Source organism: Antennarius striatus, chromosome 1 (genome assembly GCF_040054535.1).
Source record: "Antennarius striatus isolate MH-2024 chromosome 1, ASM4005453v1, whole genome shotgun sequence".
Classification (NCBI taxonomy): domain Eukaryota; kingdom Metazoa; phylum Chordata; class Actinopteri; order Lophiiformes; family Antennariidae; genus Antennarius; species Antennarius striatus.
The window spans coordinates 26,575,631-26,590,610 of record NC_090776.1 but is presented as its reverse complement, the minus strand read 5'-3'; the positions used below and the strand labels follow the sequence as shown (position 1 = coordinate 26,590,610).

Below are 14,980 nucleotides of genomic sequence, written 5' to 3'. Positions count from 1 at the left end.
TGAATTTTCAAAGAAAATACCCAACTGCAAGGTAAATATTGCATCAAACTTAACCTGGCTTTGTGACTTTATGTCAGAATACACTAACATGCCATTTAGCATTAGCTCTGTCAAAAGATACTTAAAGGTAACATTAGCACAAGTTGGGTATGAACACAATTTACAGAAATGTTGCAGTAGTATCAAATATTTCCCAATAATGCTGCAAAGGGCTTTTCTTGATAAAATGCAGCTGGTGTTCAATAAAAAACCAAAAAAACAACAACAATTGACTGATAGAGGCCTGTGCTCCAGTAGCTTTTTAATACACCCTTCAATACAATAGTTAATAACACACTAAGTAGTCTTAAAGTATTTACCTAATCTCAGAATGTATGTAATAATATTCGTCAAAATACTGAATGCTGCTGTAAGAAGTTCCCAAATTTCCTACCCAGACATCAGACACGTGAAGGCAGCGCTGTGGCCAGAGATCAAGGTTTTTCATTCTGCTGTAGGTCCCGTATGTCCCCACACGGTGGCGCTCATTCACCTGCTAATCTGGTGCAGGCGTGTACCAACAACATGCAGATGGCATGTCGGGACTTGTTGGCCGTTCAGGCCGGTAGAGTGAAGTTGAGGTCGGCTGCTCGGAACCATGCTTACGCCTCTGCTGGTCCCAGCCGGACACAGGACACACATTTAAAACACCGCCGCCGTCAAACTGCGTGGGGGTTTGGACTGCAGTTTAAAAAGAAACGGGGTTAAAAAAAAACAACACAAACAAACAAACAAACAAACAAACAACCGGATACAGTTAGGAGAAGTAGCATTTAGCACATGTCTGAAAGTGAAAGCAATCTATTTTCTCTACAGGAAACGTGGTTGGGGTAAGCACAACGTGTTGTTGTTTTTTTCATAATATAACGCATAACGTGAATTTATTGTTATTGGGGAACTTTTATTATTTTATTTTATTCCTCTAGTCGCTGTTCAGTTTGTTGGTAACTAACTTTTTGTTGTGAAACTTCTGCTCTTCGTGTTTGTAATCTGTGTTGTGAAATGACTTCATCTATTTCCTGGGATTATTTTTTTTCTCCCCCAATCCTGAGTAGTGGTTTGTTCCAAAAGATGAAAACTCTTCAGGCAGATAATGAATCACACAGGCTGTGATTATTGGATATTATTATTGATTTGTTTTTTGTTTTTGTTTTTGTTTTTTTTCACTCTAGAAAGACTGAAATAACACAAAAATAGTTGTTGAGCGTATCCAAGTGCATCTACCATGCATAGCAGCATGACAGATCAGAGACTGGGGGTGGTGGTGGTGGCTGATGACTATGCTGAGACCTAAATATCAATAAAATGATAAATTTAATGAATCTCTGAGGAGTATGCAGGTGTGAGGATGTTGAGGACATCTGTAACAGGAACAGAAATGAAGCACAAGTATAGAAAGAAATTTCAATGGTAGGTTAATGAGGGGAATGAAAGTGTGTCATTATTATATTATTGGCTAGAGTCGATCACCTGATCGGAACGGCTTGATTTACAACATTAAAAAGACCATTCCTGGCTGACTGTGAAAGAGAGGAAGTTATGAGACAGTCTGTTTAGCGTTCCACAGCGAACTTGACTGGTATTTACAAATTTTGTTAATAAATGAATTTGTGGATGACAGTTTGTCGTCATCAGATAGAGGGCTCGAACCTTTTCAGACAAAGGTTAGAATAAAATGATTGTCGTCGATGAATGTACAACATAGAATTGTGTTATCCATGGAAGAGATAGTTTCAGACTGAAATGAAACGCAGTGGATACGTACCGTTGTAAAGAAATACATTTCATAAATGTATCAATATTTTATTCAGATATGTCTGCAGCATCTTATTTTAAACCCACTGTTATATTAGAATATTAGTGGTTAATAATAGATGATAATAATTATATTTTTTTGGACGCCTGATCAAAAATGCTGTACCTTAAATTCACAAGTATTAGACTTATAATGTAAGATGTCAGCCGATTAAGAAAATTAATCTATTACAGGATTTGTAATTAATTAATCTAATTAATGGTATTTTAATCTCATACCTGCTACGGGCCCCCAAATAAAGAATTTGAATTCTAGGACATTACAAAATTGTAGTGCATGACTAACCAATAGAATACACCGAGAAGATTTGAAATCCACATTTTTATTGGTTAAGTGTGCTTTATAAATGAAATTCGAAAGAAAAAAGGTCAAGCACATCAGCAAACCAATTACACTAGATGTATTTCTCAAAAATGCAATACTCTGCCTGTGGAACCCTCAAACCACAACAGTCCACACAGATGCAAGTCTACATTGAGTATGACTTAAATATAGGACATCACATGATGAAGGGAAGTGAACAACGTGGGGACACGGACAGTCTCAGACACTTAGCTGTCCCCTGCACGGACAGTTTTAAAGGACTAGTTTGACATTTTTCATCATTGAAGTACTGTTACCAAAATGTTAGCACTGCAGTCTTTTCCAATAATGGTATATTTGATGCTTAGACCAGAACGGGATTATTTTACTATAACATGCTAACTGGAAACAGGAGGAAGCCGTGCTAACCTGTAAAAGCACGGCTTCCACATTAAACAGCAACTTCCCACTAAAACCAGTATTTCAAGGTCTTGCACATTTGTGTTTTGTGTTAAACAAACTAGACAAGACGCAGATTACAAAAATGTAGTGCCAGAAGAAATACTTTATCTTTTGCTTTGGTCTGTCCATCATCATTCTCAGCAAAGCTAACTGGTAATTATTTTTATATGACTGTGGTATCCGTCTTCCCAAAGCAAATAAATAAGTTTCAAGTCAGCGCCTAACTATTGTTGGAGGTATTTCAGAAATCATGTCACTGTCACTACTACTAGTTAGAGGTTTGAAAAATCTTCCTGTATGTAACCGGGAGGAAAATGTAATCTGGTAAAATTGAAAGTATATATATATATCAAGTCCGTTAGGTTCCCACACCAGTGTGTAACTTCTGGTCATGTGGAGTTGCGTCACCACGCACTTACCTGTGGGGCCACGCATGGCCAATGGTGTCATCCCAGTAAAAAACCAGCGAAGAAGACGGCATCGAGAGAGAGCAGGAAGTGTCATGAGAGAGAGCAGGAAGCGTCGTGAGAGAGAGCAGGAAGTGTCGTCAGAGAGAGCAGGAAGCGTCATGAGAGAGAGCAGGAAGCGTCGTGAGAGAGAGCAGGAAGCGTCGTGAGAGAGAGCTGGAGGCGTTTTTCAGTGTGTTTTATTCTTTACGAATTAAATATTGTTTGTGGTTTTGCCCGATTTTGAATGTTGTGATGCATCAGAAATGTTAAGTGCACTTTAGTAGTTTATTTAATTCATTCTGCAGACTGCAAATATTGGGTTTCACTCTATATATATTATCACAAGTTAATACATGGTACCAACTGCATCTGAAGTGCTGTTTGTGTGTGTTTCATTGTACCATTACCTCTTAACAGCAGAATCTATCTTCTGATTGACTTAGTCCCAAATGTTAATATCTTTTAAATAATGTGGCTGGAGTACTTCCTACATATATCATGTTAAAAAAGATGCAAAACTTATTATAGAAAAGCAATTTAAAACAAAATATGTAGTGCTATTATTTTTATTGAACGGCTTTATATGGTCATTTGTATTAGTTGCACATAATTGAGTCTCACTCTTTCTGGTGTCTTCTTTTAGGTGTCCGTTCCTGTTTTGACTCATCGGGTGTGACTCTTGGTGGACATTATGGCAAACAAGCCTCAGGATAACCTGGGAAAGCTTCAGCTTGGCCCCAGTAACCATCTGATTGCCACGTTCAGGTTTACACAACAGTCTCGCAGTATTACTGATTCAGTGGGTGCCATGTTTGCGTGGAGCCTGACAAATACAACATCTTAAACTGTATATTAATATTCAAGCTCCAGTAATATGCAGCAGGTAGTTTTAAATAAAGCCCACTAATACTGTTGATGATGGTAGCTGCAATGATTAATCAGTACCATACATAGAACTCTCTCTAATATCATTACAAATAACTTTTGAATGTGTGTTTTACTTAACTCAGGATTGAAGAATAAGACCTTCACTATGAGTAATATAATCATTATACTTAAATAGTTGCAAAGACCTGTAGCAGCTGCAGTGAAGCCTTGTAAAACTATTTTGTGGACTTTCATGTATCTTTCAATTATTTTACCAACTCCTTCTTCATTGATGAATCCACTGTGACTCCACTGATTCAGGGCATGCTCCAGAGATCCGACCAAGGCGATTAAAGACAGACTGACATCTATGCTACAGACTTTTCTGCAACATCACAAGGACAGTGCAGGAAATAAGCCAAATGGTATATTGTGATCTTCAAATAATGTACTGTGATTGTAACTTGTGTGTTAAACTTTTTTCTTTTTCTTTTTTTTTTTGGTGCCTCAGCAAACTGCTCAACAGATTAGCTTTTTTGCGTTGAAGTCATAATTTGATCCAGGGGATTCTGGGGGATTTTACACACCCCAAAATGTATTTAGTTCTTTCTTTGTGTCGTATTCCAGCTTGTCTTGTATTGGCTTGTGCCTGTTGTGAAAGTCCTTTTACTTTATATTTAAATTGGCTAGCGAAGAAAAAAAATGACCCAGTGTCAACATATCTTTGGAAATTAATTCAGCAGATGAACATGGTCTTCACTCTTAGTAAATAAAAGCCGATAATCTTACTATTTATAGTCAAACTTTTATTATTTCTAATAGAATTATCAACACTGATCACTTATTTTGGTACATTATTGTAAAACGAGATTAGACAGAGTTCTTTTTTTTATTTGGAAGTTTATTCAGGAATTAGGGCTTGATGTTGACACTTGTCACAAATAAGGGGCGACAGTAGCTCAGTCCACTAGATCTTGTACTGGGGGCCGGAGGTTGGTCGGTTCAAGGCCTGTTTGGAGCAAAAAGTTCAATTTCTTTCTTCTTTTTTTTTTTCTTTCTAAAATGATCAATCCGGTATTGTTCACAGTGCTGGCAGTAAAATGTTGCTGTGAAGCTGTGATCTGGTTTTACAAGATTCTGGAGCACCATGCCAGTGAGGAGAGCAACAGACTTGGCATCAATGATATTTCGGTTAGTTCGTGGCCCTCCTGTGGCCTTAACTGGAATTGCTGTTAATGACACTAGGGGCAATAGATGAGCAGACAATGAGTCAAAGCATTTGTTTAAGTGCATTTGTGTTTGTCATCAACTTTCACAGTGTTTTTTTTTTTTTTTCTTCTGTGGACGTAAAGGATTTATGGATGTAATTTGTGTACGTTTGCTGCAGGTCTTCTTTGAGAACCACCTTTTCCAACGTTGTCTGTTGGCCTGTTGTCTAGAGGTTACCATCTCCTCAAACCAGCTACCATGTGACATCATTCTGCTCCTTCAGATTCTCAAACTGTCACCATACCAATTTTGGAAGGTGTGTTCCAAGCGTGTTCGGAATCAAATCCTTGTTCCCTTTTCCCTAAGTTTGGGAAGTCCAACAACATTTCTCTCCAAATAGGAAAAAAAAAATCTGTCTGTGAATCATCAAGTCAATAATTGGTATCATGTATAATTAGTAGTCTGTTTTTATTTCTATGGCATGGTGGGTTAAAGTTGACACAGATAGAAATGTTGTTTTTTTATACAAGCTCCACAGCAGAAAATACGGTTCCAGCTTCACAGGAAGCTTAATGCTGATTTTTTTAAGTGACTGGCACATCCTTTTAACCCAAATCTGATTTGAGCTTTAGAGTGTTTTCATTCTTACTTTTGTTTGGTCCGGATTTTCAGACTTTCTATGTTGATTTAGACCAAGATTGATCTGGATCAAACTTAACCATATAAGTTTGCTGTTTGAAAGGTTTTTTTTGTTGTTGTCGTGGGTTCTGACTTTCAAAGAACTCACAGGAACTTACAGCCTGCTGACATCACCAAGAAACAAGAGTGTTCATCCCTGAGGTGTAGTTAGTGTCAAGCAGTAAGGTAGCAGTGTGTGGTAATGTCCTGGTTTAGAGGTTGATGCGCAACTTGTCAGATGCTCAGATGTTGCTCAGATATTTGTATTTGGCTAACTAGTTAGCGTCTCATCGATCTGTATAGCCTGCAACTTTATGACACTTGAGATTCCAAACCACAGATCAGTTTAGGGCAATACTTTTCGAATACTGTACAGTGTAGTTGAAAGTGTGACAGCTGTGGGAAATTAATGAAGAAGAGTATAATAACGGACCTTTTAAAAAGTGCAGCACCGCCGCCTCCACAGAGTTTACCCTCAGTTTTTTTTTTTTCCTGGCAGGTGATTGAGCTAGTGTTGCGGGCTAAAGTGGGCCTACCTCATTCTGTGTTTAGTCACCTTGCACAAGTGGAAGAAAAGGTTTTGAAGAGCTTGGCCTGGTCTAGAGAGTCACCGCTCTGGGAAGACATCCAAACTAACGGCGGTCTGCCTACCTGCCAAGAGGTCTGGAAGAACACACGAAAAAACACATCCCTGGACACCAGTTGGTTGCTTATATATATATGAGGTTCAATTGAAAACCTGTTTCTGTCTGATGTTTGAGTAATGAATATTTGACAAGATCTGAAAAGCACTTGAGTATTTATTTGGATATATGTAACCAAAATAAGGGCTTTGTCTTATATATGAAGGTGATGCCTCAGACTCAACTTGAAGAATCAAAGTTAACAAATCTGACAGAGGGAAACCTTCCTGGAGGTATAAATATAGAGTACTACATTATTTGCTTTTCAGTTACTTTTTTAATACATGTCAATTCATTACACAAATGTATAACAGTGTTTGTTTTTGGCAGTCGGTCTCAGTTTGGGAGGTGAACAATCCGATGACCCTGAACTACAGCATTCCTCGGCAGCTGTAAACAATCCTCAGAAAAAGAAATCACTTCATCTATTTGCTCGTAAGGTTAGCAAAGAGACCAAATCACACACTGAACAGCTTTGCAAGTCATGCTATCATTATGTGGTATCCTCACTCACAGTAATTGATTTACTCAATGAAAATAGCTGCCTTCAACAAAGATGATGGAAAGCCATTATTTTTGAGATGGTGGTCATTGTTCACTCTGCATGTCTAACATCCAGCTTATCTCATTTACTAACAAAAGTTGCCGTTGTTTGTCGAACTATGGAAAGACCTCCTACTGGTACTTAGCTCTCAAATAGGCATAATTTGGTCAACTTGTGATGAGATATCTTACCTGGCAGTGTTGATGCTAATTTTCCTTCATAATTGCAAACCTGACTTTTTTGATGACGGTTGCATGTCTCTGATGTCCAGCTGGTGATACCAGATCATGGAACTGTTTTCCCCCTCTTTGCTGCTGTGGTATGCAATTTAATTTCAGGTGTATTCCCCACCTTGAATTGCATTCATGGTGCTCATGTGTCCTTTCAGGTGTACACCCTGATGGGAAAACGACTGAGGGAGTTATGTTCAACATTGCACATTGCTGATGACCTGAGGTTGAAGATCTGGACGTGTTTTGAGCACTCTCTGGTCCACTGCACTGACCTCATGATAGACCGTCACCTGGACCAACTTCTCATGTGTGCAATTTACATCATAGCTAAGGTAGGTTTTGATTAATCTGAGAGAGTTCGGATCAGATAGAAGCAGTGTTGCATGAACAATCCGAGAAGGTAAGATGTGTTGATAAGATGTGCAAAAAATAGGATGAGACGGGAGAAAATTGGGTTGGATTGAGATAGTATTGGATAGAGAGGAATTGGGATGGGATGGATTTGGATAGGATATACGACATTCACTTGGATAGAAGTGAGATTGGTACAACATAGGATGGGTAGGATACATTTAGGTTGGATGAGAATAGGACATGATAGATAGGATAGGACTGGACTACATGGGATGGGAGGAGATGGGATAAGAAAGAAAATTGAGGAGATAGAACAGCATTGGTTTGGATGATCATGTGATCATGTGGGTGGGATAACACAGGATAGGATGATAGGACAACATAGAAAAGGTAAAGTAAGATTAGACAAATTAGAAAACTATATGTAAGCAGCTTGATGGCTTAGTAGTAATGTTGGCACTTTGTATCAAAGGGTTTGTTGGTTTGATACGGAATTAAAATCATCAATGTCTTATTTACCTTTGGCTTTAAATTGAGTTCTGTAAATAGTTTTGTCTCCTTTGTGTCCAACATGTAGCAGCTATGACAATAACCTAGGCTGTGTGAAGCATTGTCTGTGACAAGTTTCTCATAAAGCCTTGATAAGTGTCATCATGTTATTTTATTGTATTAAAAGCGCTGTGCACATTTGTCCTGACAATGCCTGTGTGTATTTCCATGTAGAATGAGAAAATGAGATCTGAACAAACACTCAAGATGTTTGTGGAGACGTAGCGTTAGCTGACTGTTTTTCAGTATGCTCCTTAGACTGCATGATTAATATGTTATGACATTAGATCTGAACAGGAGCAGAGTTACGTGTGAGATTTGCATCACTTTCACAGATTACGGATGGAGAAATAACCTTCAAACACATAATGACGTGCTACAAGTTTCAGCCACTTGCCAGCAAAAGTGTAAGTTGTTTCTTTTTTTCTTTTTTTTTACTGAATTTCAGGTAGATTTTCTTGGATTTTAATTGTTTTAAATCTTTATTTAACCCGGTTAGCCTCATTGAGATTGAGAATCTCATTTTCAAGAAGCACCTGAGCCAAGAAGGCAACAAAAAGTTTCAGACACACATTAGCAGTGGAATATGTGATTTTAATAAAAAGTAACACTGTTCACATTGATAAAGTGTGATTTAATATTTCAACTTATTGAGCATGGACTTAGACATGGGGTTTTTGAAGTGTGTGTTTTCACCCTATTTGTTTTTTTATGAACAGATATTTTCTTTTGTTAGGTTTGCAAAAATGTGCTGATTTCTGGAGGAGACAAAGAAAAATCCCCAAAAGGAAACAACTGTAAGAAACACAAACTAACTTTTTTTTTTCCCCAGTAACTCATAAAAACATGGTTGTATATTGTTTTCTTTGTCTAGTCTTACTCATTAATGATTAGTCCTAGATCAATTACCAATTATCCATGACAACACAATTTAAATAATAGATACTTGGACATTAGAGTTGCAGTGAAATAGATTCATCTTGTCAGCTCAAATGAACAAAGTAAAATTTAACATGCAATATAATGGCTACAGGAAAACAACACTCATTACATAATCTGTCTGCAATACATCCGCAATCGGATGAAGCGGGCAGGAGAATGAATGAATGAATGAACACGACACAAAATTTCTAGGGAGATGTAGTCAGGCTCACAGTTCAGCTTTCATATCTCCATTAGAAATGAATACACTCACATTTACTACTGGTAGTTCAGAATGGGGAGGAAAGGGTCTGAATGTCTTTGCTCCAAAAACGCTTTAGCTGGCATATATGGGGTCAGTCGTAATTCACTGCGGCTACAGTATATCTAGTCAGAAAGTTATGTCACAGCACAATATCAAGGTAACAAAAGTGATTCCAATATTACTGCATTATATTTGTAATTGTAATGGAGACAAAGTGTTTACACATTGAGATGTGTCTGTCTATTACATGGTCTGTTACAGATAAGAGACACCAAAGCAGTGCTCACCTGACCCCCGATACGCCGTCAGCACATTCTGCAGAGGAGAGGGGCAATCTTATTTACTTTTACAACCAGGTCTACATGATAAAGATGCAGCACTTCGCTCAACAGTTTGGCCCAACCGCTAAAGTGAGTGAGCCCGTTTTATATCTGAATGTAAAATGCTGGAATATGTGATGTCGTTTTGCTTCTGACTTGTGGCATATCATCGTTGCATAGGGAGTCACCCCTCCTTTGTCTCCATACCCTGGACAGTGGAAATCATCCCCTTCCAGACAGAGGCTGTCCAGCAGCCACTCCATCTACATTTCACCATTCAACACAGAAACCACTTCCCTCAGGACACCAGGGCTCTGCTACTACTTCAACTCAAGCTCCCCAGAGGTCTGTTGAGATGTGGATAAGATCTTTTTCACTGGCTGTCTTGAAATTCTATTAATTACTTTGTGAAGATAAAGGAGACCAGATGTACATTTTTCTTTATCTATTTGGAAAAGACTTTCAGAAAAGCGGAATTATTGATGTCAACTTTGAGTGATGGTGTAAGTTTAGTTTTTTTCTGACAAAAATTATCATTTTTGTTTTAACAGCGTTTGTGTGAGATCAACAACATGATCAAGACGGCCATATCACCCACCAAGCGAAGTTATTTGGTATCAGTGGACAGAGAAAAGGAGGGGGGGCACGATAGTCCTTCAGTGAAGAGATGCTGTTCAGACGATCAGTCGGTACTGCAGAGACTATTGATGAAAGTGGTGGATGACCGCGCGACAGGAAGGGACCAAAAGCATTCGTCTACAGTAGTTAGGCCTAACCTTCCCTAGAAATGAGAGGAGCACTGAGACTGGAACTAAAATGTCAGACTGGTGGAGGAGAACGATAGAGTGGTGTGTCCTTCCAGTTGAAAGGACTGTTCTGCAACCAAATGCACAGTTTTGTTTTGGGGGTTTTCTGGGTTACTTTTGCTTTTTTTTTGCTTTTTTTTTTTGTTTTGCACTGTTTGTGTGACTTTCTGTCCTTGCATAATGCACTTGGCCCTCAGCTTTTTGAGCAGTCATAGAAGATTTCACAGTGTCTGGCAGCTCTCTGATGAAAGTTGAATTTGAAGTTGGTGCGAAGTATTTCACTGAACTGCACTTGCCCTTTACAGTCTTTCGTGTCTCACGCATGGCGACAGTTGTCATGGGTATGAATACTTGACTCTTATTAGCTATACTATGAATCCATGGTCAGGTTTCAGGAGAAATACCTTTATCGTAATTTTAATTATTTTTTTTTCCTTTTTATACCATAATATTAAACTTAACTCACAATTTTTAAATATGTGTTGAAATTGTTGAAAACCACGATTCATTATTTCTTCTCAAATATTAAAACAGACATGGCAGCAGCATGAAACTTCATCTGGTGGCACTTAAATTACAGACACCAAATTTTTAAAAATATTTGTTAATAATGGCACTCTTACATCTCATTTTTTGTTTCATTATTGTTTAAAACGATAATATTGTGACTGAGAATTGAAATGTTTTACTTGATATCATTAGAAGTGCCTGTCTGCACTTGTGACTCTGCACACGTGTAGAAGTTATGCTGGAGTTATAAAGATTCTTTCAAAAGAAATTTGAGTTTAAAATATGTGTGAACAGGCAGGATGTTTGTGACAACTGATCTGGAGGAAATTATGTTTATTCTGTAATAAATATAGTTACTTACAAAAGCATTTGTGGCCCATACTCTAGCATGTCCTGATAGCATTGATGTCCGTTTCCACTGGCGTGAGAACATCATGTTTCATCTATTGAGAACTTTTCACAAAATAATACCTTATTGATTGATTACATTTTATTGATGGCAAGTGAAAAGGACTAACATAAGAAGTCATGTGGTCATATTCAGGAAATCCTCTCAAGCAGTGAGCAACAATAATAAGAAATGGTGGACTCCTACCTTCACTCTCCTACTATGTTGATCTGTCACAAACAACATTGATGTTGTGGGTCAATGTATGCATGTTTATCCAAAAGTTGTCCAAAAAAATTCCTACAAATATTGTTTATATGTCTAAGTATTGTTATGTACAAGTATTGTTTACTTACTATGTTACTAACTATTCTAACAATATTTAGTGACATGTTGTCCCTTACCTCCCTCAGGTAATTATTAGGATAATTAGGATAATTATCTAATTTTTCATAAAATATACAACTTTTCTTCTTGTTTCACTATATTATTTCTTTTGAAAGACCAACATATAAAACACAAGTTTTACATTGAACATTTAACATTGAAACATACATTTGGTTTTACATATATGTTTATGAACCAGAGATGGAAAAAATAAAAAAAAACTAACAAGCAATAACAATATGAACAAGATGTGTTTGCGTGTGTATGTTTGTTTGTCTGTCCGTCTGTTCATCTACACAGCGCATGCGTGACATGTCTGTGCTTTGTGTAAATGAATTTGGCCCATTTCACACAGGTCAGGCTTGTCTTCACGTCATCAGATGGCCTGCAGACCTGGCACCTCTTCCTCTTCCCCTTTCCCCCAGAAGTAACAGAAAAACAAGACAACCATCATTCCTTAACTATAGTGACTTTTTGCTGATCCCAAGACAAACACAATGCACTCTCATACACTTATATACACACACACACACACACTGACCTCACACACTGGTGTACTAGGTGCAGTCCTCTCTTTACTGCAGATCTCCCTCACTGTGGCTCAAAATATAGCCGTGCCTGTCTCTGCATCCCACTGGCTCGATTCATCCTTTGACTTTAAAGACCCCAGCCAGGATGAGCTCCAAATATGCATCTGAATGTTTTGTCCAGCTCCCTCCATTCCTCCCCAAAGCACACCTCCCCTCTAGATTAGTCATTTTTAGCATAATTTTTTGTATTGAATTAAGCATGGCCAGCTCAAAAGCTGACTTGATGCCTGTCAGACATGTCACTGCCATCCTAGTGGGCCCTGGCATTATCTTGATTGTTTTTTTGTGTAGACAGTTTTGCTTGATGCATATTTGGGGATGAAAACCACTGTATTTCACAATTTTTTGACATAAATGTGTGGTTGGAGGAATAGGAACATCAATTCCCTCATCTGGTTCAAACTCAGAATCATTACGATCAAAATTTAGCTCAAGATAGTTTTCATCTTCAGACACTTGGTCCTATATTTCACAGTCATGATCAAAGATGAGCTCCACAGCCTCCTGGACTGTCACCTTTTTTGCTTTTGCTGCCCATTTTGTAAAGGTCTGCCTGACAGAGTGTAATGTTAGTAGGACTCCCATGCAGAAAATATTTTATGTTTTGCCCCTCCACTGTTCAGAGTCCACTGAATGTGAATGGAGTTTCTCGCGACAAGAGAAATCGTTCCTGTCAACATGGTTCCCGTCAAGTCATAACACTTGCACCTGTATGTGTGTGTGTGTGTGTGTGTGTGTGTATGTGTGAGAGAGAGAGAGATAAACCATTTTCATAATATGTTAATTACGATAATTAAGCCAAGCAGAAGAAGTTTCATACTGAAAAAAAATATTTGAACTACTTTTTTCCCTAGATCTTCAAACTTAAAAACGGAACATAGGAGGGTTAACATGAAGGTTGAACATTGTAACACAATTTTGGACGTCTGAGTGAAAATATTGAAAAAGACTCCTGTGCAAAACTGAAGCAAATATTTTGATCGTTTCATTCTGAATTAAACTGAGGAAGTCCTGTTTTGAAATGAGTGTTTATTTAATGAAAGTTAAAGATTGCTTTTAAATGGAGTCATTTTAATAAACTAGCTTCTGCCGGGTTCTTTCTGATTTTTCTACAATTGCCATTTATTTATTGAAAAAACATTGAAAAATCACAGTAATTTCAACTGCTATATTAGGATGTTAGGAGGCGCTGAAATCAAATATTTCATGCATTCTTCCAAGTAAAAAATCTGATGACAGCAGAGCAAAATTTAACAATATGCATATATTTATTTAACAGTGTGCTTGTGTTAGTGACCCCGAAACAATTTAAGAGATTTCTCCATAGGTCAATAGTGTTGATCTTATGCTGCTTTCTCAGTTCAGTAAACTGATTACACTCAGCACCATGATTCTAACTTCATGGCACTGATGACAAAAACCATACACGCATTCCTGAGACAGAAAGACAAAACTCCATCCTCACAATTTAGTAACCATGGCAGCAGCCCTATGATTGACACATAATCCTTTCATGTTTATCAGTAACCATGCTTAGGCGTGTAGAGTTAATTCTCAACCAATGTTGCTGAGGGGATAATTATTAAAAGGGAGTACAGCCAGCAAACAAAGACTTGTAAATGGAAACCAACAGCCTCAGGTGCCCAAACTGAACAGGGATTGTTGAGGTTGCTATAGAGATCAAAGTTACAGGAGACTACAACATAGGTTTTGAGGTTATGACCGGTGTTTTAAAACTATACACCTCTGGACTCCCTTCAGCTGAACAGCACCTTGTAGACACTTGAATTTTGCCAAGTCATGGGTTGCAACACAAGCCGGGGTGCCAAAGTGGTTGAACCCTCAGAAAAGCCAGACGAGAGACCAAAGACGGCCACTTCCACAAAGGAGGCATCGACAGAGGAGACAAATGGACCAGGAGATACGGAAGAGGTCAAGAAAATAGAGAATTCTGACTGAGTGCCGTCCTCAAGTCCTTTACACTTCTGTCAATGTAAGTAATAAAACAGACTTCCATTAACTAACAGGGATTTCTCATAACATTTCATATTCACAATCTACATGAAAAATGATTTGTGTTATCTTGCTATCATTTATTTCAGTTACATGAAAACAATGTAGTGCCTCACTATCACACCAGGGTCACTTAGATAGACTTGACTGCCACGTCTCTCTCAGGCTGTCTGACGTGACAGATGGGCTGTATAGAGACTGAGATTGCCTCTTTGTGTCTTTGCTGCTGTGTGTACAGATTGGCCTGTCCTGGGTGAAGGAGGGCCTGTCAGAAGAGAAGGTGTTACTGAACGACTCTTGATCAACCTCTGTGTCAACTGGACCTGACCCCCCCCCCTCTCTCTCTCACACACACACACACACACACTTACAAATCCAGCTCAGATGTTCATTTTCCACTCACTCTGTGATAAAAATGTTGATTTAAACACTTTTGTGTTTTGTATCTGTTTTATCTGTATATATTTTTAAATATTTATTTAGATATTTGTACAGCTCTCTGTGAGGATACACTTTGTGTTGCTTTTGCTTTCACAGGAATTATTATTTTTACATTCTCCTCTCCTCCTATGAAGTGATTGTACACCTCTGGTC

The 14,980-nt window shown here is 38.1% G+C and overlaps 1 protein-coding gene across 2 annotated transcripts; it reads left to right on the top strand.

Moving 5' to 3' along the window:
* The first annotated feature begins 384 nt into the window (after positions 1 to 384).
* LOC137600438 (retinoblastoma-like protein 2) lies at positions 385 to 13,363 on the top strand. 2 transcript variants are annotated; one of them, XM_068322073.1, is made up of 14 exons: positions 385 to 869; positions 3,713 to 3,834; positions 4,258 to 4,361; positions 5,024 to 5,127; positions 5,324 to 5,461; positions 6,323 to 6,484; positions 6,673 to 6,739; positions 6,837 to 6,946; positions 7,439 to 7,615; positions 8,522 to 8,593; positions 8,923 to 8,983; positions 9,634 to 9,782; positions 9,873 to 10,037; positions 10,244 to 13,362. In XM_068322073.1, the coding sequence occupies exons 2-14, from the start codon at positions 3,761 to 3,763 to the stop codon at positions 10,475 to 10,477; spliced, it is 1,617 nt and encodes a 538-aa protein (XP_068178174.1). In that variant the 5' UTR covers positions 385 to 869; positions 3,713 to 3,760; the 3' UTR covers positions 10,478 to 13,362. The 2 variants fall into 2 exon arrangements, with proteins under 2 accessions (XP_068178174.1, XP_068178182.1); XM_068322081.1 differs by lacking the exon at positions 385 to 869 and adding an exon at positions 3,242 to 3,259 and having other exon boundaries at positions 10,244 to 13,363.
* The last annotated feature ends 1,617 nt before the right edge of the window (positions 13,364 to 14,980 follow it).

Excerpts from the sequence above, each read along its gene's own strand:
- LOC137600438 (XM_068322081.1), top strand. The coding sequence starts at position 3,761 with ATGGCAAACAAGCCTCAGGATAACCTGGGAAAGCTTCAGCTTGGCCCC. Across the intron at positions 3,835-4,257 it reads CATCTGATTGCCACGTTCAG|GGCATGCTCCAGAGATCCGA; the intron begins GTTTACACAACA and ends CCACTGATTCAG. Across the intron at positions 7,616-8,521 it reads CAATTTACATCATAGCTAAG|ATTACGGATGGAGAAATAAC; the intron begins GTAGGTTTTGAT and ends TCACTTTCACAG.